At 42.2% G+C, this 26,076-nt stretch overlaps 1 protein-coding gene across 1 annotated transcript in view; it reads right to left on the bottom strand.

Moving 5' to 3' along the window:
- LOC129842101 (EH domain-containing protein 2-like) overlaps positions 1 to 23,363 on the bottom strand; it is a 94,323-nt gene extending 70,960 nt beyond the window's left edge. Inside the window, exons 1-3 of the mRNA XM_055910495.1 lie at positions 23,226 to 23,363; positions 15,403 to 16,244; positions 13,538 to 13,714 (exon numbers count right to left, since the gene is read on the bottom strand). Coding sequence (XP_055766470.1) covers positions 13,538 to 13,714; positions 15,403 to 15,623 — 398 coding nt within the window. The 5' untranslated portion in view covers positions 15,624 to 16,244; positions 23,226 to 23,363. The remainder of the gene's footprint in view (positions 1 to 13,537; positions 13,715 to 15,402; positions 16,245 to 23,225) is intronic.
- Positions 23,364 to 26,076: the final 2,713 nt, after the last annotated feature.

Raw genomic sequence — 26,076 nt, 5'->3', positions numbered from 1 at the left:
CATTACATTTTGGCATCTGAGCTCCTAGAGTGTGAGGCTCTCCTTTATTTTCAAGTATGCCGTCATTGTACCTGACTTGCCTAGTTAAATAAAGATACATCTAAAATAACATTAACACTACACAACAACACAAATACACTACACAACAACACAATAACACACCACAATAGCACAATAACACACCACAATAGCACAACAAAACAACACACTACACAATAACACACCACAATGACACTACACAAACACAACAACATCACACAATGCAATAGCAACACAGCATGAATAAGTTAGAGGAATGAACATCTATAGGTCACCTACAGGTTCTCCTCAGGTTACTCAAGCCAGGGCAGCTTTCCAACATTCCACTAAAGGGCCCCCCCACCCCCATCCCGTCCAGCCCCATCCCCACCCCCATCCCGTCCAGCCCCATCCCCACCCCCACCCCGTCCAGCCTCCCCCACCGCCACCCCGTCCTGCCCCCCCACCCCATCCTGCCCCCCCACCCCGTCCAGCCCCATACCGTCCAGCCCCCCCACCCCCACCCCGTCCAGCCCCATCCCCACCCCCACCCCGTCCAGCCCCATCCCCACCCCCACCCCGTCCAGCCTCCCCCACCGCCACCCCGTCCTGCCCCCCCACCCCATCCTGCCCCCCCACCCCGTCCAGCCCCCCCACCCCCACCCCGTCCAGCCCCCCCACCCCCACCCCGTCCAGCCTCCCCCACCGCCACCCCGTCCTGCCCCCCCACCCCATCCTGCCCCCCCACCCCGTCCAGCCCCATACCGTCCAGCATCAATGGAAAGAATGTGGATAATGTAGGAACACGGTTATTAGCCATCGTCACGGTAACAGCTAAACGTGATCTAAGAACCAGACCAAGGCTACGTCCCAAATGACACCCTATTCTATATACTGTAGTGCACTACTTTTGAAAGGCAGTACAATAATGAATAGGTTTCCATTTGGTATGCAGACTACACTGTGGTATTCCTGCTGTACTGGACCCCTCCCCTGCCCAGGACCCATTGTGTTCCAACATGGCTCTCAATGCTCTGGGCTTCCTGAAGGAAGACGGTCTCCTGTGCCAGAGCCACAACAATACGATCTGCTAATGATCGACCACTAACAACAACATCGCTACTTCCTGGTGGCTTTAACTAGACCAGCGCTTCACCGGACGGGAAGGATGCTGCAAACAGAGGGAGAGAAACACCTACTATCACGGTCCAAGCCTAAACCACACGAAAACACCTACTATCATGGTCCAAGCCTAAACCACACGAAAACACCTACTATCACGGTTCAAGCCTAAACCACACGAAAACACCTACTATCACGGTCCAAGCCTAAACCACACGAAAACACCTACTATCACTGTCCAAGCCTAAACCACACGAAAACACCTACTATCACGGTTCAAGCCTAAACCACACGAAAACACCTACTATCACGGTCCAAGCCTAAACCACACGAAAACACCTACTATCACGGTCCAAGCCTAAACCACACGAAAACACCTACTATCACGGTTCAAGCCTAAACCACACGAAAACACCTACTATCACGGTTCAAGCCTAAACCACACGAAAACACCTACTATCACGGTCCAAGCCTAAACCACACGAAAACACCTACTATCACGGTTCAAGCCTAAACCACACGAAAACACCTACTATCACGGTCCAAGCCTAAACCACACGAAAACACCTACTATCACGGTCCAAGCCTAAACCACACGAAAACACCTACTATCACGGTTCAAGCCTAAACCACACGAAAACACCTACTATCACGGTTCAAGCCTAAACCACACGAAAACACCTACTATCACGGTTCAAGCCTAAACCACACGAAAACACCTACTATCACGGTTCAAGCCTAAACCACACGAAAACACCTACTATCACGGTTCAAGCCTAAACCACACGAAAACACCTACTATCACGGTTCAAGCCTAAACCACACGAAAACACCTACTATCACGGTCCAAGCCTAAACCACACGAAAACACAACGTTGGACACTTTATGGAACACAAAGCCTTCACCATCTCACCCTGGAATATCCAAGGCCTGAGGTCATCTGTCTTTATGGAACACAAAGCCTTCACCATCTCACCCTGGAATATCCAAGGCCTGAGGTCATCTGCCTTTAGCCTAAAGAGCAGGAACCTGGACTTCACCAGAGAAATTAGAAATACAGACATTGTCATCCTACAAGAGACATGGTATAGAGGAGATGGACGCACTGGTTGCCCCCTAGGTTACAGAGAGCTGGTAGTCCCATCCACCACACTACCAGGTGGGTGGTATAGAAGAGATGGACGCACTGGTTGCCCCCTAGGTTACAGAGAGCTGGTAGTCCCATCCACCACACTACCAGGTGGGTGGTATAGAGGAGACAGACCCACTGGTTGTCCTCTAGGTTACAGAGAGCTGGTAGTCCCATCCACCACACTACCAGGTGGGTGGTATAGAGGAGACGGACCCACTGGTTGTCCTCTAGGTTACAGAGAGCTGGTAGTCCCATCCACCACACTACCAGGTGGGTGGTATAGAGGAGACGGACCCACTGGTTTCCCTCTAGGTTACAGAGAGCTGGTAGTCCCATCCACCACACTACCAGGTGGGTGGTATAGAGGAGACGGACCCACTGGTTGCCCTCTAGGTTACAGAGAGCTGGTAGTCCCATCCACCACACTACCAGGTGGGTGGTATAGAGGAGACGGACCCACTGGTTGTCCTCTAGGTTACAGAGAGCTGGTAGTCCCATCCACCACACTACCAGGTGGGTGGTATAGAGGAGACGGACCCACTGGTTGTCCTCTAGGTTACAGAGAGCTGGTAGTCCCATCCACCACACTACCAGGTGGGTGGTATAGAGGAGACGGACCCACTGGTTTCCCTCTAGGTTACAGAGAGCTGGTAGTCCCATCCACCACGCTACCAGGTGGGTGGTATAGAGGAGACGGACCCACTGGTTGCCCTCTAGGTTACAGAGAGCTGGTAGTCCCATCCACCACACTACCAGGTGGGTGGTATAGAGGAGACGGACCCACTGGTTTCCCCCTAGGTTACAGAGAGCTGGTAGTCCCATCCACCACACTACCAGGTGGGTGGTATAGAGGAGACGGACCCACTGGTTGTCCTCTAGGTTACAGAGAGCTGGTAGTCCCATCCACCACACTACCAGGTGGGTGGTATAGAGGAGACGGACCCACTGGTTTCCCCCTAGGTTACAGAGAGCTGGTAGTCCCATCCACCACACTACCAGGTGGGTGTTATAGAGGAGACTGGTTGTCCTCTAGGTTACAGAGAGCTGGGAGTCCCATCCACCACACTACCAGGAATAAAACAGGAAAGAGACTCAGGGTGTATGCTATTTTGATATAGAGCAGACCTAACACACTATTAAATTAGTCAAAACAGGAACATTTTACATTTGCCTAGAAATTTTAAAGGAAATGATCTCAACAGAGAAAAATGTCCTCCTGTGTGCTTCCTATATCCCCCTAATAGAATCCCCATACTTTAACAATGACAGCTTCTCCATCCTAGAGGGGGAGATCAACCATTTCCAGGCCCAGGGACATGTACTAGTCTGTGGCGACCTAAATGCCAGAACTGGACCAGAACCTGACACCCTCAGCACACAGGGGGACAAACACCTGCCTGCAGGTGACAGCATTCCCTCCCAAATATGCCCCCCTAGACACAACTACGACAACATAACCAACAAAAGTTGGTCACAACTCCTGCAGCTCTGTCGCACGCTGGGTATGTACATAGTCAATGGTAGGCTTCGAGGGGACTCCTATGGTAGGTACACCTATCACTGACCTCAACCCAGAGTCTCTTAGAGCGTTCACAATCAGCCCACTACTACCCTTATCAGATCACAGTAAAATCAGTCTACCTGAACAGAGCAATACTCAAATCATGAGACATCAAATCCAAAAGGAACTGAATAATATTAAGAAATACTATAGATGGATGGAAAGTAGTGTGGAAACATACCAAAAAACAATTAGGCAACAACAAATAAAATTAATTTTAGACAACTTCCTGGACAAAACGTTTCACTGTAATAATGAAGGTGTAAACTTACCAGTAGAAGGACTAAATAGTATATTTTACCTTTCAGCTTCCCTGTCAAATCTAAAAATGTCAAGCAGACAACCTAAGAAATAAAAAACAATGACAAATGGTTTGATGAAGAATGCAAAAACCTAAGAAATTGAGAAACCTGTCCAACCAAAAACATAGAGACCCAGAAAACCTGAGTCTACACCTTCACTATGGTGAATCACTAAAACAATACAGAAAACCTGAGTCTACGCCTTCACTATGGTGAATCACTAAAACAATACAGAAAACCTGAGTCTACACCTTCACTATGGTGAATCACTAAAACAATACAGAAAACCTGAGTCTACACCTTCACTATGGTGAATCACTAAAACAATACAGAAAACCTGAGTCTACACCTTCACTATGGTGAATCACTAAAACAATACAGAAAACCTGAGTCTACTCCTTCACTATGGTGAATCACTAAAACAATACAGAAAACCTGAGTCTACACCTTCACTATGGTGAATCACTAAAACAATACAGAAAACCTGAGTCTACGCCTTCACTATGGTGAATCACTAAAACAATACAGAAAACCTGAGTCTACACCTTCACTATGGTGACTGACTAAAACAATACAGAAATACACCACGGGAAAAGAAGGAACAGCATGTCAGAAGTCAGCTCAATGTAACTGAAGAATCCATAGACTCTAACCACTTCTGGGAAAATTGGAAAACACTAAACAAACAACAACACGAAGAATTATCTATCCAAAATGGAGATGTATGGATAAACCACTTCTCCAATCTTTTTGGCTTTATAACAAATAATAAATAGCAAAAACATACACAGAACCAATTACAAATGTTAGAATCAATTATTAAAGACTACCAGAACCCACTGGATTCTCCAATTACATTGAATGAACTACAGGACAAAATAAAAACCCTCCAACCCAAAAAGGCCTGTGGTGTTGATGGTATCCTAAAACAAATTATAAAATATACAGACCACAAATTCCAATTGGTTATACTTAAACTCTTTAACATCATCCTCAGCTCTGTCATCTTCCCCAATGGTTTAAACCAAGGACTGATCACCCCAATCCACAAAGTGGAGAATAACTTCCGTGGGATATGCAGCAGCAACCTTGGGGAATTATTCTGCCTTATCATCAACAGCAGACTCATACATTTCCTCAGTGAAAACAATGTACTGAGCAAATGTCAAATTGGTTTTACCAAATTACCTTACTGCACCCTGCACACCCTAATTGACAAACAAACCAAAACAAAAGCAAAGCCTTCTCATGATTTGTTGATTTCAAAAAAAGCTTTTGACTCAATTTGGCATGAGGGTCTGCTATACAAACAAATTGGCAAGGACACTAGAACAGCCTGCTGCACCTGGCCTCACCCTACTAGAATCTGAGGTCAAATGTCTACTGTTTGCTGATGATCTGGTTCTTCTGTCCCCAACCAAGGAGGGCCTACAGCAGCACCTAGATAGATTCTGCCAGACCTGGGCCCTGACAGTAAATCTCAGTAAGACAAAAATACTGGTGTTCCAAACCTCTGTTGTCCGGGCCTCTGGCAGTCTCTATGGGGGTGCCACAGGGTTCAATTCTTGGACCGACTCTCTTCTCTGTATACATCAATGATGTCGCTCTTGCTGCTGGTGAGTCTCTGATCCACCTCTACGCAGACGACACTATTCTGTATACTTCTGGCCCTTCTTTTGACACTGTGTTAACAACCCTTCAGGCGAGCTTCAATGCCATACAACTCTCCTTCCGTGGCCTCCATTTGCTCTTAAATACAAGTAAAACTAAATGCATGCTCTTCAACCGATCGCTGCCTGCACCTGCCCGCCTGTCCAACATCACTACTCTGGACGGCTCTGACTTAGAATATGTGGACAACTACAAATACCTAGGTGTCTGGTTAGACTGTAAACTCTCCTTCCAGACTCACATCAAGCATCTCCAATCCAAAGTTAAATCTAGAATTGGCTTCCTATTCCGCAACAAAGCATCCTTCACTCATGCTGCCAAACATACCCTTTTAAAACTGACCATCCTACCAATCCTCGACTTCGGTGATGTCATTTACAAAATAGCCTCCAAAACCCTACTCAATAAATTGGATGCAGTCTATCACAGTGCCATCCGTTTTGTCACCAAAGCCCCATATACTACCCACCACTGCGACCTGTACGCTCTCGTTGGCTGGCCCTCGCTTCACACTCGTCGCCAAACCCACTGGCTCCAGGTCATCTACAAGACCCTGCTAGGTAAAGTCCCCCCTTATCTCAGCTCGCTGGTCACCATAGCAACGCCCACCCGTAGCACGCGCTCCAGCAGGTATATCTCTCTGGTCATCCCCAAAACCAATTTTTCCTTTGGCCGCCTCTCCTTCCAGTTCTCTGCTGCCAATGACTGGAACGAACTACAAAAATCTCTGAAACTGGAAACACTTATCTCCCTCACTAGCTTTAAGCACCAGCTGTCAGAGCAGCTCATAGATTACTGCACCTGTACATAGCCCATCTATAATTTAGCCCAAACAACTACCTCTTTACCTACTGTATTTATTTATTTTGCTCCTTTGCACCCCATTATTTCTATCTCTACTTTGCACCTTCTTCCACTGCAAACCAACCATTCCAGTGTTTTTTTTTACTTGCTATATTGTATTTACTTCGCCACCATGGCCTTTTTATATTTTTATTTATTTGTATATATATTTTGTTTGCCTTCACCTCCCTTATCTCACCTCACTTGCTCATATTGTATATAGACTTATTTTTCACTGTATTATTGACTGTATGTTTGTTTTACTCCATGTGTAACTATGTGTTGTTGTATGTGTCGAACTGCTTTGCTTTATCTTGGCCAGGTCGCAGTTGTAAATGAGAACGTGTTCTCAACTAGCCTACCTGGTTAAATAAAGGTGAAATAAAAAAATAAAAATAAAAAGGTCCAGTTGCCAGGAGTTCAAATACAAATTCCATCTAGACGCCATTTCCCTAGAGCACACAAAAAAACGATACATACCTCGGCCTAAACATGAGCGCCACAGGTAACTTCCACAAAGCTGTGAATGATCTGAGAGACCAGGCAAGAAAGGCCTTCCACGCCATCAAAAGGAACGTATATCTCACTGATCATCCCCAAAGCCAACACCTCATTTGGCCGCCTTTCCTTCCAGTTCTCTGCTGCCAGTGACTGGAACGAATTGCAAAAATCGCTGAAGTTGGAGACTTTTATTTCCCTCAACAACTTTAAACATCAACTATCTGAGCAGCTAACCGATCGCTGCAGCTGTACATAGCCCATCTGTAAATAGCCCACCCAATCTACCTACCTCATCCCCATACTGTTTTTATTTATTTACTTTTCTGTTCTTTTGCACACCAGTATCTCTACTTGCACATTATCATCTGCACATCTATCACTCCAGTGTTAATCTGCTAAATTGTAATTATTCGCTCCTATGGCCTATTTATTGCCTACCTCATGCCTTTTGCACACACTGTATATAGACTTTCTTTTTTTCTACCATGTTATTGACTTGTTTATTGTTTACTCCATGTGTAACTCTGTGTTGTTGTCTGTTCACACTGCTATGCTTTATCTTGGCCAGGTCGCAGTTGTAAATGAGAACTTGTTCTCAACTAGCCTACCTGGTTAAATAAAGGTGAAATTTAAAAAATGGACATACCAATTAGGATCTAGCAAAAATACTTGAATCAGTTATAGAACCCATTGCCCTTCATGGTTGTGAGGTCTGGGGTCCGCTCACCAACCAAGTATTCACAAAATGGGACAAACACCAAATTGAGACTGCATGCAGAATCCTGTGAAAATATCCTCAGAGTAAAGTAAAACTCCAAATAATGGATGCAGAGCAGAATTATGCCGATACCCGCTAATTATCAAAATCCAGAAAAGAGACGTTAAATTCTACAACCACCTAAAAGGAAGTGATTCCCAAACCTTCCATAACAAAGCCATCACCTACAGAGAGATGAACCTGGAGAAGAGTCCCCTAAGCGAGCTGGTCCTAGGGCTCTGTTCACAGACACAAACAGACCCCACAGAGCCCCAGGACAACAGCACAATTAGACCCAACCAAATCATGAGAAAACAAAAAGATAATTACTTGACACATGGAAATAATTAACAAAGAAACAGAGCAAACTAGAATGTTGTAGGCAGACCTGGCTCTCAGGAGAAGACAGGCTATGTGCTCACTGCCCACAAAATGAGGTGGAAACTGAGTTGTACTTCCTAACCTCCTGACAAATGTATGACCAGATTAGAGACACACATTTCCCTCAGATTACACAGATCCACAAAAAAAAAAAATTAAATCCAATTTTGATAAACTCCCATATCTACTGGGTGAAATACCACAGTGTTCCATCACAGCAGCAAGATGTGTGACCTGTTGCCACAAGAAAAGGGCAACCAGTGAAGAACAAACACCATTGTAAATACAACCCATATTTATGTTTAATATTTTCCCTTTTGTACTTGAACTATTTGCACATCATTACAACACGTCGGAGTTATTTTCCTGTGGAGGAAAATAACCTCACACTCAACGTCAACAAAACAAAGGAGATGATCGTGGACTTCAGGAAACAGCAGAGGGAGCACCCCCCTATCCACATCGACGGGTCAGTAGTGGAGAGGGTGGAAAGTTTTAAGTTCCTCGGCGTACACATCACGGACAAACTGAATTGGTCCACCCACACAGACAGCGTGGTGAAGAAGGCGCAGCAGCGCCTCTTCAACCTCAGGAGGCTGAAGAAATTCGGCTTCTCACCAAAAGCACTCACATACTTTTACAGATGCACAATCGAGAGCATCCTGTCGGGCTGTATCACCGCCTGGTACGGCAACTGCACCGCCCACAACCGCAGGGCTCTCCAAAGGGTAGTGAGGTCTGCACAACGCATCACCGGGGGCAAACTACCTGCCCTCCAGGACACCTACACCACCGGATGTCACAGGAAGGCCAAAAAGATCATCAAGGACAACAACCACCCGAGCCACTGCCTGTTCACCCCGCTATCATCCAGAAGGCGAGGTCAGTACAGGTGCATCAAAGCTGGGACCGAGAGACTGAAAAACAGCTTCTATCTCAAGGCCATCAGACTGTTAATTAAACAGCCCCCACTAACATTGAGTGGCTGCTGCCAAACACGTAAAAAATGTATCACTAGCCACTTTAAACAATGCCACTTAATATAATGTTTACATACCCTACATTACTCATCTCATATGTATATGTATATACTGTTCTCTATACCATCTACTGCATCTTGCCTATGCCGTTCTGTACCATCAGTCATTCATATATCTTTATGTACATATTCTTTATCCCTTTACACTTGTGTGTATAAGGTAGTAGTTGTGGAATTGTTAGGTTAGATTACTCGTTGGTTATTACTGCATTGTCGGAACTAGAAGCACAAGCATTTCGCTACACTCGCATTAACATCTGCTAACCATGTGTATGTGACCAATAAAATTTGATTTGATCCGCAGTATAATCCTATTTTTCCAACTTAATTGAGGAGAATGAGAACAATCCTAAATGTATTTTTGATACCGTCGCAAAGCTAACTAAAAAGCAGCATTCCCCAAGAGAGGATGGCTTTCACTTCAGCAGTGATAAATTCATGAACTCTTTGAGGAAAAGATCATGATCATTAGAAAGCAAATTACGGACTCCTCTTTAAATCTGCGTATTCCTCCAAAGCTCAAAGCGTAATTGTCCTAAGTCTGTACAACTCTGCCAGGACCTAGGATCAAGGGAGACACTCAAGTTTTTTAATACTATATCTCTTGACACAATGATGAAAATAATCATGGCCTCTAAACCTTCAAGCTGCATTCTGGATCCTATTCCAACTAAACTACTGAAAGAGCTGCTTCCTGTGCTTGGCCCTCCTATGCTGAACATAATAAACGGCTCTCTATCCACCGGATGTGTACCAAACTCACTCAAAGTGGCAGTAATTAAGTCTCTCTTGAAAAAGCCAAACCTTGACCGAGAAAATATAAAAAACTATCGGCCTATATCAAACCTCCCATTCAAAAACATTTGAAAAAGCTGTTGCGTAGCAACTCACTGCCTTCCTGAAGACAATGTATACAAAACGCTTCAGTCTCGTTTTAGACCCCAATCATAGCACTGAGACTGCACTTGTGAAGGTGGTAAATTACCTTTTAATGGCGTCAGACCGAGGCTCTGTATCTGTTCTTGTGCTGCTTTTGTTACCGTCGATCACCACATTATTTTGGAGAGATTGGAAACACAAATTGGTCTTCACGAACAAGTTCTGGCCTGGTTTAGATCTTATCTGTCGGAAAAATTTCAGTTTGTCTCTGTGGATGGTTTGTCCTCTGACAAATCAATTGTACATTTCGGTGTTCCTCAAGGTTCCGTTTAGGACCACTATTGTTTTCACTATATAATTTACCTCTTAGTGATGTCATTCGGAAACATAATGTTAACTTTCACTGCTGTGCGGACGATACACAGCTGTACATTTCGATGAAACATGGTGAAGCCCCAAATGTCCCTCCCTGGAAGCCTGTGTTTCAGACATCAGGAAGTGGATGGTGGCAAATGTTCTACTTTTAAACTCAGACAAAACAGAGATGCTAGTTCTAGGTCCCAAGAAACAAAGAGATCTTCTGTTGAATCTGACAATGGTTGATGGTTGTACAGTCGTCTCAAATAAAACTGTGAAGGACCTCGGCGTTACTCTGGACCCTGATCTCTCTTTTGATGAACATATCAAGACTGTTTCATGGACAGCTTTTTTCCATCTACATAACATCGCAAAAATCTGAAACTTTCTGATCAACAATTATGCTGAAAAATGTATCCATGCTTTTGTTACTTCTAGGTTAGACTACTGCAATGCTCTACTTGCCGGCTACCCGGATAAAGCACTAAATAAACTTCAGGAAGTGCTAAACACGGCTGCTAGAATCTTGACTAGAACCAAAAAATGTGATCATATTACTCTAGTGCTAGCCTCTCTACAAGGCTAGGGCTGATTTCAAGGTTTTACTGCTAACCACAAATCATTACATGGGCTTGCTCATATCCATCTTTCCGATTTGGTCCTGCCGTACAAACCTACACGCACGCTACGGTCACAAGATGCAGGCTTCATTGTCCCTAGAATATCTAAGCAAACAGCTGGAGGCAGGGCTTTCTCCTATAGAGCTCCATTTTTATGGAATGGTCTGCCTACCCATGTGAGAGATTCAGACTCGATCTTGACCTTTCAGTCTTTATTGAAGACTCATCTATTCAGTAGGTCCTATGATTGAGTGTAGTCTGGCCCAGGAGTGTGAAGGTGAACGGAAAGGCACTGGAGCGATGAACCACCCTTGCTGTCTCTGCCTGGCCGGTTCCCTTCTCTCCACTGGGATTCTCTGCCTCTAACCCTATTATACGGGCTGAGTCACTGGCTTACTGGTGCTCTTCCATGCCGTCCCTAGGAGGGGTGCGTCACTTGAGTGGGTTGAGTCACTGACGTGATCTTCCTGTCTGGGTTGGCGCCCCCCCTTGGGTTGTGCCACGGCAGAGATCTTTGTGGGCTATACTCGGCCTTGTCTCAGGATTATAAGTTGGTGGTTGAAGATATCCCTCTAGTGGTGTGGGGGCTGTGGTTTGGCAAAGTGGGTGGGGTTATATCCTGCCTGGTTGGCCCTGTCCGGGGGTATAGTTGGATGGGACCACAGTGTCTCCGACCCCTCCTCTCTCAGCCTCCAGTAATTATGATGCAATAGTTTATGTGTCGGGGGGCTAGGGTCAGTCTGTCATATGTGGAATATTTCTCCTGTCTTATCCGGTGTCCTGTGTGAGTTTAAGTATGCTCCCTCTAATTCTCTCTCTTTTTCTTCTCTCAGAGGACCTAAGCCCTAGGACCATGCCTTAGGACTACCTGGCCTGATGACTCCCTGCTGTCCCCAGTCCACCTGGCCATGCTGCTGCTCCAGTTTCAACTGTTCTGCCTGCGACTATGGAACCCTGCCCTGTCCACCTGGACGTGCTACCTTGTCCCGGACCTGCTGTTTTCGACTCTTTCTCTCTACCACACCTGCTGTCTCTAACTCTGAATGATCATCTATGAAAAGCCAACTGACATTTAGTCTTTAGGTGCTGACTTGCTGCACCCTCGACAACCACTGTGTTTAATGTTATTTGACCCTGCTGGTCATCTATGAACATCTTGGCCATGTTCTGTTATAATCTCCACCCGGCACAGCCAGAAGAGGACTGACCACCCCTCAGAGCCTGGATCCTCTCTAGGTTTCTTCTAGGTTTTGGCCTTTCTAGGGAGTTTTTCCTAGCCACCGTGCTTCTACACCTGCATTGCTTGCTGTTTGGGGTTTTAGGCTGGGTTTCTGTACAGCACTTTGAGATATCAGCTGATGTAAGAAGGGCTATATAAATACATTTGATTGATTGATATAGCTTCAGTAATTCTAGTGTTCGACTCCTACAGTTGATTCGGATTCAGTTCTTCTAGTGTTCGACTCCTATAGTTGACATGGATTCAGTAATTCTAGTGTTCGATTCCTATAGTTGATTCGGATTCAGTTCTTCTAGTGTTCGACTCCTATAGTTGACATGGATTCAGTAATTCTAGTGTTCAATTCCTATAGTTGATTCGGATTCAGTAATTCTAGTGTTCGATTCCTATAGTTGACATGGATTCAGTAATTCTAGTGTTCGATTCCTATAGTTGATTCGGATTTAGTTCTTCTAGTGTTCGACTCCTATAGTTGACATGGATTCAGTAATTCTAGTGTTCGATTCCTATAGTTGATTCGGATTCAGTTCTTCTAGTGTTCGACTCCTATAGTTGACATGGATTCAGTAATTCTAGTGTTCGATTCCTACAGTTGATTCGGATTCAGTAATTCTAGTGTTCGATTCCTATAGTTGACATGGATTCAGTAATTCTAGTGTTCGATTCCTATAGTTGATTCGGATTCAGTTCTTCTAGTGTTCGACTCCTATAGTTGACATGGATTCAGTATAACAACAATCATAGCTGCCACAGCCTCAATAGAAGGTATCCCTCTGAAAGAGGGCATCCCAGACTACAGGATAAACACACTAGAGCAGAGGAAAGTACCTCAGGATGATTCAGCCCCGTAACGCCAGATAGATATCGCTCCCTTTCTCAAGTCCCTCCCCACTCTGAAATTTGGGACGGACACTTGAAATCCCATAGAGCAATAAACAGATTTTCTGTTCTCTCCCTTCCTGGCTCTCCTTTCATTGGAGGAGGTGGTGAGGGCAAGGGGTGGTTCTCATTGGCTCAGTTTCTCTCGTTTTTCATCCTCATATCCCCCTTCCTTCAGAAGGACCATTCTAGAAAATTCCAAAACATTGATGATGGATTTCATCCTGTACTCACCTGTTGAGGAAGGTGCTTCCGAAGGGGTTGAGATTGCGGAAGGGTTTGTTGGGGTCGACGATGAGAGCGTTGCCTGGGATCACCCCCTCCACCTCACCGTGCATGATGGCTGTGAAACAGTCAGTGGTGGGCTCTGGTCCTATCCTGCTTCCTGGGATATCCTGCTCCAACACATACCTGACGCACGGAGAGAGGAACATATTCACATTAAAGTCTGTTGTTAAAACCAATGTGTTTCGGCGTGTAGCCTTAAATCAGGGTTTTTAATCTGAGACTCACACAGACAAAACAAACGGCACCACGTTAGCCAGACGCACACATTGGAGCAGGTGCTTATCAAAACATTACAAACTGCTTGAGAAATCCTGCAAGTGTAGGGATCACAATATAGTAGCCATATCTAGGAAAAACAAACGTGTATAACAGGTCATACAATAAGTGTTGTAGTGATTCCTATATTGATGATAAATAATATTTGCTGGTCTGTGGTGTGTAATGAGGAGCAACCAGACGTTGCACTTGACACATTAATGAAACAACTTATTCCAGTTATAAGAAGCACCCATTAATAAAATGACATTAATCTGTTAAATCCCTGTGGGTTTATGAGAAATTGAGTTTGAGTTTATTTTTACAGGGATAGTGCACATTAATGAACGTTTCAGTAAAAGTGCCGGTTTTAGCCAGCCGGCTAATTTAAAAAAAACATTTACAATAACCATACAGACAAACAATGAGCAGTGAGCACATGCAGAGCAACATAGAACAAGCAACACATAGCACACAGACAGAGAAACATAGAACAAGCAACACATAGCACGCAGACAGATCAACATAGAACAAGCAACGCGTAGCACGCAGACAGAGCAACATAGAACAAGCAACACATAGCACACAGACAGAGAAACATAGAACAAGCAACACATAGCACGCAGACAGATCAACATAGAACAAGCAACGCGTAGCACACAGACAGAGAAACATAGAACAAGCAACACATAGCACGCAGACAGATCAACATAGAACAAGCAACGCGTAGCACGCAGACAGATCAACATAGAACAAGCAACACATAGCACGCAGACAGATCAACATAGAACAAGCAACACGTAGCACGCAGACAGATCAACATAGAACAAGCAACACATAGCACGCAGACAGATCAACATAGAACAAGCAACACGTAGCATGCAGACAGATCAACATAGAACAAGCAACACGTAGCACAGATCAACATAGAACAAGCAACACATAACACACAGACAGAGAAACATAGAATAAGCAACACATAGCACACAGACAGATCAACATAGAACAAGCAACACATAGCACACAGACAGAGCAACATAGAATAAGCAACACGTAGCATACAGACATATCAACATAGAACAAGCAACACGTAGCAAAGAGAAACATAGAACAAGCAACACATAGCACAGAGAAACATAGAACCAGCAACACATAGCACAGAGAAACATAGAACCAGCAACACATAGCACGCAGACAGATCAACATAGAACAAGCAACACGTAGCACGCAGACAGATAAACATAGAACAAGCAACACGTAGCACGCAGACAGATCAACATAGAACAAGCAACACGTAGCACGCAGACAGATCAACATAGAACAAGCAACACGTAGCACAGAGAAACATAGAACAAGCAACACGTAGCACGCAGACAGAGCAACATAGAATAAGCAACTGGCGAGAACAGGGCACAGCTGCCCCTTGATTGTATACAGAGTGCTAATATGCATGTCAATCTCTCCTGGCTCAAAGAAGAGATTGACTTCATCACTATTTGTTTTTGTAAGAAGTGTTCACATGTTGAACGCACCAAGCCGTCTGTTTAAACTCTTACTTGATGAAGCTAGTCTTTCCAGTGGAGTACTGCCCCACCACCAGAACCATGGGTTTGTTGTCAAAGTCTGCATCCTCCAGAGAGGGGGAGTGGAAGTCATGGAAACCGTAGTGCTGCTCCAGGGGGAGGAGCTTCTGATGGTACAGAGACTTTAACCCCTCTGTCACTGTCCTGATCACCTCAGGAGTCTTCTTCACGTCTTTACGGCCCCAACGAGACATACTGATTGGATGATATGTTGATTGATTTGTCAGTTGGTTGATTGATTGTTGTCCTTCAAGAGGAAATGATCTGACTAGATGAATGAGTGAGCTTGGGAGTTCCTTGAGTTATCTGTCTGTGGAAGTGTGTGTGTGGAAGTGTGTGTGTTGCGTCTGTCGGTGTACATCTGTGTTTTCTGAGGGTGAAACTTTCTTCGGGTGTTTCCTGTGTTTTTGTGAATGTTGCTCTTCTCCTGGGCCTCCTCTCAGAAGATGGTCCTGTATGTTCTTGTAGGTCTGTGACTTCTGTAGTATGTTAGAGCTCTGGTCTTTCCCTCTTCTCCTGGGCCTCCTCTCAGAAGATGGTCCTGTATGTTACTGTAGGTCTGTGACTTCTGTAGTATGTCAGAGCTCTGGTCTTTCCCTCTTCTCCTGAGCCTCCTCTCAGAAGATGGTCCTGTATGTTACTGTAGGGCTGTGACTTCTGTAGTATGTTAGAGCTCTGGTCTTTCCCTCTTCTCCTGAGCCTCCTCTCAGAAGATGGTCCTGTATGTTCCTGTAGGGCTGTGACTTCCGTAGTATGTTAGAGCTCTGGTCTGGGTCTTCCCTCTTCTATACACACCACTCTGACTCCTGAACGACCTGGAAAAGAATGAATGAATGAAATGTCAACTATAAACATGTCTCTAGAGAAACACAGACACGTTTCTGCAAAAGAAAATCCTAAATGAATTGTCAGCATGTTCCAGTGCCATTCTCCAGTGAGACGAGACAACTATTAAACAACCTAAAAAAGAGTATGTCCAGAACACATTAACTGTATAGGGGCCTAGCATAGAAAGGCTATGATCCTCATACAGGTAGAACTGTATAGAGACCTAGCATAGAAAGGCTATGATACTCATACAGGTAGAACTGTATAGAGACCTAGCATAGAAAGGCTATGATCCTCATACAGGTAGAACTGTATAGAGACCTAGCATAGAAAGGCTATGATCCTCATACAGGTAGAACTGTATAGGGGCCTAGCATAGAAAGGCTATGATCCTCATACAGGTAGAACTGTATAGAGACCTAGCATAGAAAGGCTATGATACTCATACAGGTAGAACTGTATAGAGACCTAGCATAGAAAGGCTATGATCCTCATACAGGTAGAACTGTATAGAGACCTAGCATAGAAAGGCTATGATCCTCATACAGGTAGAACTGTATAGAGACCTAGCATAGAAAGGCTATGATCCTCATACAGGTAGAACTGTATAGGGGCCTAGCATAGAAAGGCTATGATCCTCATACAGGTAGAACTGTATAGAGACCTAGCATAGAAAGGCTACGATACTCATACAGGTAGAACTGTATAGGGGCCTAGACATTAGAATTCTGTCTGCTACATTGTGAATATTACCCCCTCTAGACATTAGAATTATGTCTGCTACATTGTGACTATTACCCCCTCTAGACATTAGAATTATGTCTGCTACATTGTGACTATTACCCCCTCTAGACATTAGAATTCTGTCTGCTACATTGTGACTATTACCCCCTCTAGACATTAGAATTCTGTCTGCTACATTGTGACTATTACCCCCTCTAGACATTAGAATTCTGTCTGCTACATTGTGAATATTACCCCCTCTAGACATTAGAATTCTGTCTGCTACATTGTGACTATTACCCCCTCTAGACATTAGAATTCTGTCTGCTACATTGTGAATATTACCCCCTCTAGACATTAGAATTCTGTCTGCTACATTGTGACTATTACCCCCTCTAGACATTAGAATTCTGTCTGCTACATTGTGACTATTACCCCCTCTAGACATTAGAATTATGTCTGCTACATTGTGACTATTACCCCCTCTAGACATTAGAATTATGTCTGCTACATTGTGACTATTACCCCCTCTAGACATTAGAATTCTGTCTGCTACATTGTGAATATTACCCCCTCTAGACATTAGAATTCTGTCTGCTACATTGTGAATATTACCCCCTCTAGACATTAGAATTCTGTCTGCTACATTGTGACTATTACCCCCTCTAGACATTAGAATTCTGTCTGCTACATTGTGACTATTACCCCCTCTAGACATTAGAATTCTGTCTGCTACATTGTGAATATTACCCCCTCTAGACATTAGAATTCTGTCTGCTACATTGTGACTATTACCCCCTCTAGACATTAGAATTCTGTCTGCTACATTGTGACTATTACCCCCTCTAGACATTAGAATTCTGTCTGCTACATTGTGACTGTATATATAATCTAAGACTATATATACATACACTCAGACTATGTATACACACTATATACACACACTCATACTATATATACACAAATACACTATATAGAGACTCAAACTTTATATATATACACAGACTATACACACACTCAGAATATATATATACACACAGTCAGACTACACACTCAGACTATATATATTGTTATTGCCTTGGCTCATAGTTCGTAACAAAGGGAGACCACGCATGACTTAAATGTAAAAATGAATACTAAATAATACATAAATGTAACAAGCTGTGGATGTCTATATGATCAGTAGTGTATGAGTGGAGAGAGACCAACAACCAGAAGGAGGAGGAAGCCAGCCGGCCAGTCAGGGAAGAGAGAGAGTGTTGGCTGATGTGGCCACCCCTCATAGCCTGCAGGCCAATCCTGCCCAGGTGCGCCACATCAGCTGACAATCCTTCCAGCTCTGTCCACTGGCCTCCTGCAACAAGCAGACTACCGAAGAAGAGATCCCAGCGGCGTGGGTGGGACGTCACACTACACACTATATAAACCCTCACTAAACTATATATACACACTCACTATATACAAATATACAGTACCAGTCACACAGTACCATTCTACATTGTATGCCAAATAGAATCTAAAGTTAACATTCTAAAGTAGTGTCAGAGCCAAATAGAATCTAAAGTTAACATTCTAAAGTAGTGTCAGAGCCAAATAGAATCTAAAGTTAACATTCTAAAGTAGTGTCAGAGCCAAATAGAATCTGAAGGTTAACATTCTAAAGTAGTGTCAGAGCCAAATAGAATCTGAAGGTTAACATTCTAAAATAGTGTCAGAGCCAAATAGAATCTAAAGTTAACATTCTAAAGTAGTGTCAGAGCCAAATAGAATCTGAAGTTAACATTCTAAAGTAGTGTCAGAGCCAAATAGAATCTAAAGTTAACATTCTAAAGTAGTGTCAGAGCCAAATAGAATCTAAAGTTAACATTCTAAAGTAGTGTCAGAGCCAAATAGAATCTAAAGTTAACATTCTAAAGTAGTGTCAGAGCCAAATAGAATCTAAAGTTAACATTCTAAAGTAGTGTCAGAGCCAAATAGAATCTAAAGTTAACATTCTAAAGTAGTGTCAGAGCCAAATAGAATCTGAAGTTAACATTCTAAAGTAGTGTCAGAGCCAAATAGAATCTGAAGTTAACATTCTAAAGTAGTGTCAGAGCCAAATAGAATCTAAAGTTAACATTCTAAAGTAGTGTCAGAGCCAAATAGAATCTAAAGTTAACATTCTAAAGTAGTGTCAGAGCCAAATAGAATCTAAAGTTAACATTCTAAAGTAGTGTCAGAGCCAAATAGAATCTAAAGTTAACATTCTAAAGTAGTGTCAGAGCCAAATAGAATCTAAAGTTAACATTCTAAAGTAGTGTCAGAGCCAAATAGAATCTAAAGGTTAACATTCTAAAGTAGTGTCAGAGCCAAATAGAATCTGAAGTTAACATTCTAAAGTAGTGTCAGAGCCAAATAGAATCTAAAGTTAACATTCTAAAGTAGTGTCAGAGCCAAATAGAATCTAAAGTTAACATTCTAAAGTAGTGTCAGAGCCAAATAGAATATAAAGTTAACATTCTAAAGTAGTGTCAGAGCCAAATAGAATCTCAAGTTAACATTCTAAAGTAGTGTCAGAGCCAAATAGAATCTAAAGTTAACATTCTAAAGTAGTGTCAGAGCCAAATAGAATCTGAAGTTAGCATTCTAAAGTAGTGTCAGAGCCAAATAGAATCAAAAGTTAACATTCTAAAATAGTGTCAGAGCCAAATAGAATCTAAAGTTAACATTCTAAAATAGTGTCAGAGCCAAATAGAATCTAAAGTTAACATTCTGAAGTAGTGTCCGAGCCAAATAGAATCTGAAGTTAACATTCTAAAGTAGTGTCAGAGCCAAATAGAATCAAAAGTTAACATTCTAAAATAGTGTCAGAGCCAAATAGAATCTAAAGTTAACATTCTAAAGTAGTGTCAGAGCCAAATAGAATCTGAAGTTAACATTCTAAAGTAGTGTCAGAGCCAAATAGAATCTGAAGTTAACATTCTAAAGTAGTGTCAGAGCCAAATAGAATCAAAAGTTAACATTCTAAAGTAGTGTCAGAGCCAAATAGAATCTGAAGTTAACATTCTAAAGTAGTGTCAGAGCCAAATAGAATCTGAAGTTAACATTCTAAAGTAGTGTCAGAGCCAAATAGAATCTAAAGTTAACATTCTAAAGTAGTGTCAGAGCCAAATAGAATCTAAAGTTAACATTCTAAAGTAGTGTCAGAGCCAAATAGAATCTAAAGTTAACATTCTAAAGTAGTGTCAGAGCCAAATAGAATCTAAAGTTAACATTCTAAAGTAGTGTCAGAGCCAAATAGAATCTAAAGTTAACATTCTAAAGTAGTGTCAGAGCCAAATAGAATCTAAAGTTAACATTCTAAAGTAGTGTCAGAGCCAAATAGAATCTAAAGTTAACATTCTAAAGTAGTGTCAGAGCCAAATAGAATCTAAAGTTAACATTCTAAAGTAGTGTCCGAGCCAAATAGAATCTGAAGTTAGCATTCTAAAGTAGTGTCAGAGCCAAATAGAATCAAAAGTTAACATTCTAAAATAGTGTCAGAGCCAAATAGAATCTAAAGTTAACATTCTAAAATAGTGTCAGAGCCAAATAGAATCTAAAGTTAACATTCTAAAGTAGTGTCAGAGCCAAATAGAATCTAAAGTTAACATTCTAAAGTAGTGTCAGAGCCAAATAGAATCTAAAGTTAACATTCTAAAGTAGTGTCAGAGCCAAATAGAATCTAAAGTTAACATTCTAAAATAGTGTCAGAGCCAAATAGAATCTAAAGTTAACATTCTAAAGTAGTGTCAGAGCCAAATAGAATCTAAAGTTAACACTCTAAAGTAGTGTCAGAGCCAAATAGAATCTAAAGTTAACATTCTAAAGTAGTGTCAGAGCCAAATAGAATCTAAAGTTAACATTCTAAAGTAGTGTCAGAGCCAAATAGAATCTAAAGTTAGCATTCTAAAGTAGTGTCAGAGCCAAATAGAATCTGAAGGTAACATTCTAAAGTAGTGTCAGAGCCAAATAGAATCTGAAGTTAACATTCTAAAGTAGTGTCAGAGCCAAATAGAATCTAAAGTTAACATTCTAAAGTAGTGTCAGAGCCAAATAGAATCTAAAGTTAACATTCTAAAGTAGTGTCAGAGCCAAATAGAATCTAAAGTTAACATTCTAAAGTAGTGTCAGAGCCAAATATAATCTAAAGTTAACATTCTAAAGTAGTGTCAGAGCCAAATAGAATCTAAAGTTAACATTCTAAAGTAGTGTCAGAGCCAAATAGAATCAAAAGTTAACATTCTAAAGTAGTGTCAGAGCCAAATAGAATCTGAAGTTAACATTCTAAAGTAGTGTCAGAGCCAAATAGAATCTGAAGTTAACATTCTAAAGTAGTGTCAGAGCCAAATAGAATCTAAAGTTAACATTCTAAAGTAGTGTCAGAGCCAAATAGAATCTAAAGTTAACATTCTAAAGTAGTGTCAGAGCCAAATAGAATCTAAAGTTAACATTCTAAAGTAGTGTCAGAGCCAAATAGAATCTAAAGTTAACATTCTAAAGTAGTGTCAGAGCCAAATAGAATCTAAAGTTAACATTCTAAAGTAGTGTCAGAGCCAAATAGAATCTGAAGTTAGCATTCTAAAGTAGTGTCAGAGCCAAATAGAATCAAAAGTTAACATTCTAAAATAGTGTCAGAGCCAAATAGAATCTAAAGTTAACATTCTAAAATAGTGTCAGAGCCAAATAGAATCTAAAGTTAACATTCTAAAGTAGTGTCAGAGCCAAATAGAATCTAAAGTTAACATTCTAAAGTAGTGTCAGAGCCAAATAGAATCTAAAGTTAACATTCTAAAGTAGTGTCAGAGCCAAATAGAATCTAAAGTTAACATTCTAAAATAGTGTCAGAGCCAAATAGATTCTAAAGTTAACATTCTAAAGTAGTGTCAGAGCCAAATAGAATCTAAAGTTAACACTCTAAAGTAGTGTCAGAGCCAAATAGAATCTAAAGTTAACATTCTAAAGTAGTGTCAGAGCCAAATAGAATCTAAAGTTAACATTCTAAAGTAGTGTCAGAGCCAAATAGAATCTAAAGTTAACATTCTAAAGTAGTGTCAGAGCCAAATAGAATCTGAAGGTTAACATTCTAAAGTAGTGTCAGAGCCAAATAGAATCTGAAGTTAACATTCTAAAGTAGTGTCAGAGCCAAATAGAATCTAAAGTTAACATTCTAAAGTAGTGTCAGAGCCAAATAGAATCTGAAGTTAACATTCTAAAGTAGTGTCAGAGCCAAATAGAATCAAAAGTTAACATTCTAAAGTAGTGTCAGAGCCAAATAGAATCTGAAGTTAACATTCTAAAGTAGTGTCAGAGCCAAATAGAATCTGAAGTTAACATTCTAAAGTAGTGTCAGAGCCAAATAGAATCTGAAGTTAACATTCTAAAGTAGTGTCAGAGCCAAATAGAATCTGAAGTTAACATTCTAAAGTAGTGTCAGAGCCAAATAGAATCTGAAGTTAACATTCTAAAGTAGTGTCAGAGCCAAATAGAATCTGAAGTTAACATTCTAAAGTAGTGTCAGAGCCAAATAGAATCTAAAGTTAACATTCTAAAATAGTGTCAGAGCCAAATAGAATCTGAAGTTAGCATTCTAAAGTAGTGTCAGAGCCAAATAGAATCTAAAGTTAACATTCTAAAGTAGTGTCAGAGCCAAATAGAATCTAAAGTTAACATTCTAAAGTAGTGTCAGAGCCAAATAGAATCTGAAGTTAACATTCTAAAGTAGTGTCAGAGCCAAATAGAATCTAAAGTTAACATTCTAAAGTAGTGTCAGAGCCAAATAGAATCTGAAGTTAACATTCTAAAGTAGTGTCAGAGCCAAATAGAATCTAAAGTTAACATTCTAAAGTAGTGTCAGAGCCAAATAGAATCTATATAAAACCGTTTCTGGTAGCACAGTGGATCTGAAGTCAGAGATGGAGCAGTGGGATAGTTTAGAAAGACACAGCGTGTGATAGTTTAAAGAAAGGGAAACATCGGTTTGAGTTCACCATAACAGTAGGAACAGTATGACCCTAGTTGAGTGCATTAGAGCGGCCCCTCACCAAACCCATTCGATTTCACTGATCAAACACTCAAAACAAAACAAATTTCCAGCCAGTGCCTCAGAATTTCCATTCAGTACCTCACAAAGGCTGTTTGATGGGAACTTGGAAACACACAGTTTAAAGTCAGAGACAGAAATAGAGCATTACAATAAGTTCTAGCAACAGAAAAGAAACCCATACCTGGTGAAGATGGGAGAAGAGTTAAGGAAGTTGCAGAATAGTCTGACTTTATAGAGTTGCTGCAGCTCATGTGTGGGTGTGGCAGCCAGAAGCCTGTCAGCCTATGGGATGGTACGTCTCCAGAGTTTAATATGAGTGAGAAGGGGTCCTCTCTCTCACAATCTCACAATCTCACACACTCTCTCTCTCTCCACTCCTCCTCTCCTCCTCCCTGCTCTCCGTTCCTCCTCTCCTCTCAACTTCCCCTCTCCTCTGCTCCTATTCCCCTCTCTCTAATCTCCCTCCCCTCTCTCCGCTCCTCTTCCCCTCTCTCCGCTCCTACTCTCTCCTCTCTCTATTCCCCTCTCTCTAATCCCCCTCCCCTCTCTCCGCTCCTCTTCCCTCTCTCCGCTCCTCTTCCCCTCTCTCTAATCCCCCTCCCCTCTCTCCGCTCCTCTTCCCCTCTCTCTAATCCCCCTCCCCTCTCTCCGCTCCTCTTCCCCTCTCTCTAATCTCCCTCCCCTCTCTCCGCTCCTCTTCCCCTCTCTCCGCTCCTACTCTCTCCTCTCTCTAATCCCCTCTCTCTAATCTCCCTCCCCTCTCTCCGCTCCTCTTCCCCTCTCTCTAATCCCCCTCCCCTCTCTCCGCTCCTCTTCCCCTCTCTCCGCTCCTCTTCCCCTCTCTCCGCTCCTCTTCCCCTCTCTCCGCTCCTCTTCCCCTCTCTCCGCTCCTCTTCCCCTCTCTCCGCTCCTCTTCCCCTCTCTCCGCTCCTCTTCCCCTCTCTCCGCTCCTCTTCCCCTCTCTCCGCTCCTCTTCCCTAACTCTGTGAACCCTGCAGGCCCATCAGAGCATGAAGACAGTTTCCAGTCCACTACCAACAGCACCCCCTGCTGGCTGACATACACACTACACCCCCCTTTTCCCCCATTCAACACAACCTCAGTCACAGTTACCCATCTAATGATATGTAGGTAGGGCTGTTACTGTGATTGTATTACCGCCACACCGGTGGTCACGAGTCATGATGGCAGTCAAATTCTTTGTGACCATTTAGTCACGGCAATTCGGCTTCACCAAGCTCTGATGCTGCTGATTATCATTAGTAACATACCAAACTTGCTGACTGGTACTCCGTACTATATTGTCGCTCTAATCACTAACATCAATGCAAATGTAATCGAAAATCTAATCAAACAATTCATGAGAGCCCATGAGCTCATGTTGTGCAACATGTATATAGACTACACAATTATGTGAAAACAGAATGATGGCCTCTAATAAAAAGAGGAGGATCCCATCAGCTTTCTATGGGCTAGTCCGATATGTCCTATATGTTTTAATAAGGTTAGTCCCACACCTCATGTTACCTAGCCTATATGTTTTAATAAGGTTAGTATCACACCTCATGTAGCCCATAGTCCTAAATGTTTTAATAAGGTTAGTATCACACCTCATGTAGCCCATAGTCCTGTATGTTTTAATAAGGTTAGTATCACACCTCATGTAGCCTAGCCCATAGTCCTATATGTTTTAATAAGGTTAGTATCACACCTCATGTAGCCCATAGTCCTATATGTTTTAATAAGGTTAGTACCACACCTCATGTAGCCCATAGTCCTATATGTTTTAATAAGGTTAGTACCACACCTCATGTAGCCCATAGTCCTATATGTTTTAATAAGGTTAGTATCACACCTCATGTAGCCCATAGTCCTATATGTTTTAATAAGGTTAGTATCACACCTCATGTAGCCTAGCCCACAGTCCTATATGTTTTAATAAGGTTAGTATCACACCTCCTGTAGCCCACAGTCCAATATGTTTTAATAAGGTTAGTATCACACCTCATGTAGCCCATAGTCCTATATGTTTTAATAAGGTTAGTATCACACCTCCTGTAGCCTAGCCCATAGTCCTATATGTTTTAGTAAGGTTAGTATCACACCTCATGTAGCCTAGCCCATAGTCCTATATGTTTTAATAAGGTTAGTATCACACCTCATGTAGCCCATAGTCCTATATGTTTTAATAAGGTTAGTACCACACCTCATGTAGCCCATAGTCCTATATGTTTTAATAAGGTTAGTATCACACCTCATGTAGCCCATAGTCCTATATGTTTTAATAAGGTTAGTATGACACCTCATGTAGCCCATAGTCCTATATGTTTTAATAAGGTTAGTATCACACCTCATGTAGCCCACAGTCCTATATGTTTTAATAAGGTTAGTATCACACCTCATGTAGCCCACAGTCCTATATGTTTTAATAAGGTTAGTATCACACCTCATGTAGCCCACAGTCCTATATGTTTTAATAAGGTTAGTATCACACCTCATGTAGCCCAGCCCATAGTCCTATATGTTTTAATAAGGTTAGTATCACACCTCATGTAGCCTAGCCCATAGTCCTATATGTTTTAATAAGGTTAGTATCACACCTCATGTAGCCTAGCCCATAGTCCTATATGTTTTAATAAGGTTAGTATCACACCTCATGTAGCCCATAGTCCTATATGTTTTAATAAGGTTAGTACCACACCTCATGTAGCCCATAGTCCTATATGTTTTAATAAGGTTAGTACCACACCTCATGTAGCCCATAGTCCTATATGTTTTAATAAGGTTAGTATCACACCTCATGTAGCCTAGTCCATAGTCCTATATGTTTTAATAAGGTTAGTATCACACCTCATGTAGCCTAGCCCATAGTCCTATATGTTTTAATAAGGTTAGTATCACACCTCATGTAGCCCAGCCCGTAGTCCTATATGTTTTAATAAGGTTAGTATCACACCTCATGTAGCCCAGCCCATAGTCCTATATGTTTTAATAAGGTTAGTATCACACCTCATGTAGCCCATAGTCCTATA

Source organism: Salvelinus fontinalis, unplaced genomic scaffold (assembly GCF_029448725.1).
Source record: "Salvelinus fontinalis isolate EN_2023a unplaced genomic scaffold, ASM2944872v1 scaffold_0012, whole genome shotgun sequence".
In the NCBI taxonomy this organism is placed as follows: domain Eukaryota; kingdom Metazoa; phylum Chordata; class Actinopteri; order Salmoniformes; family Salmonidae; genus Salvelinus; species Salvelinus fontinalis.
This window is presented reverse-complemented; position numbering and strand designations above follow the sequence as displayed.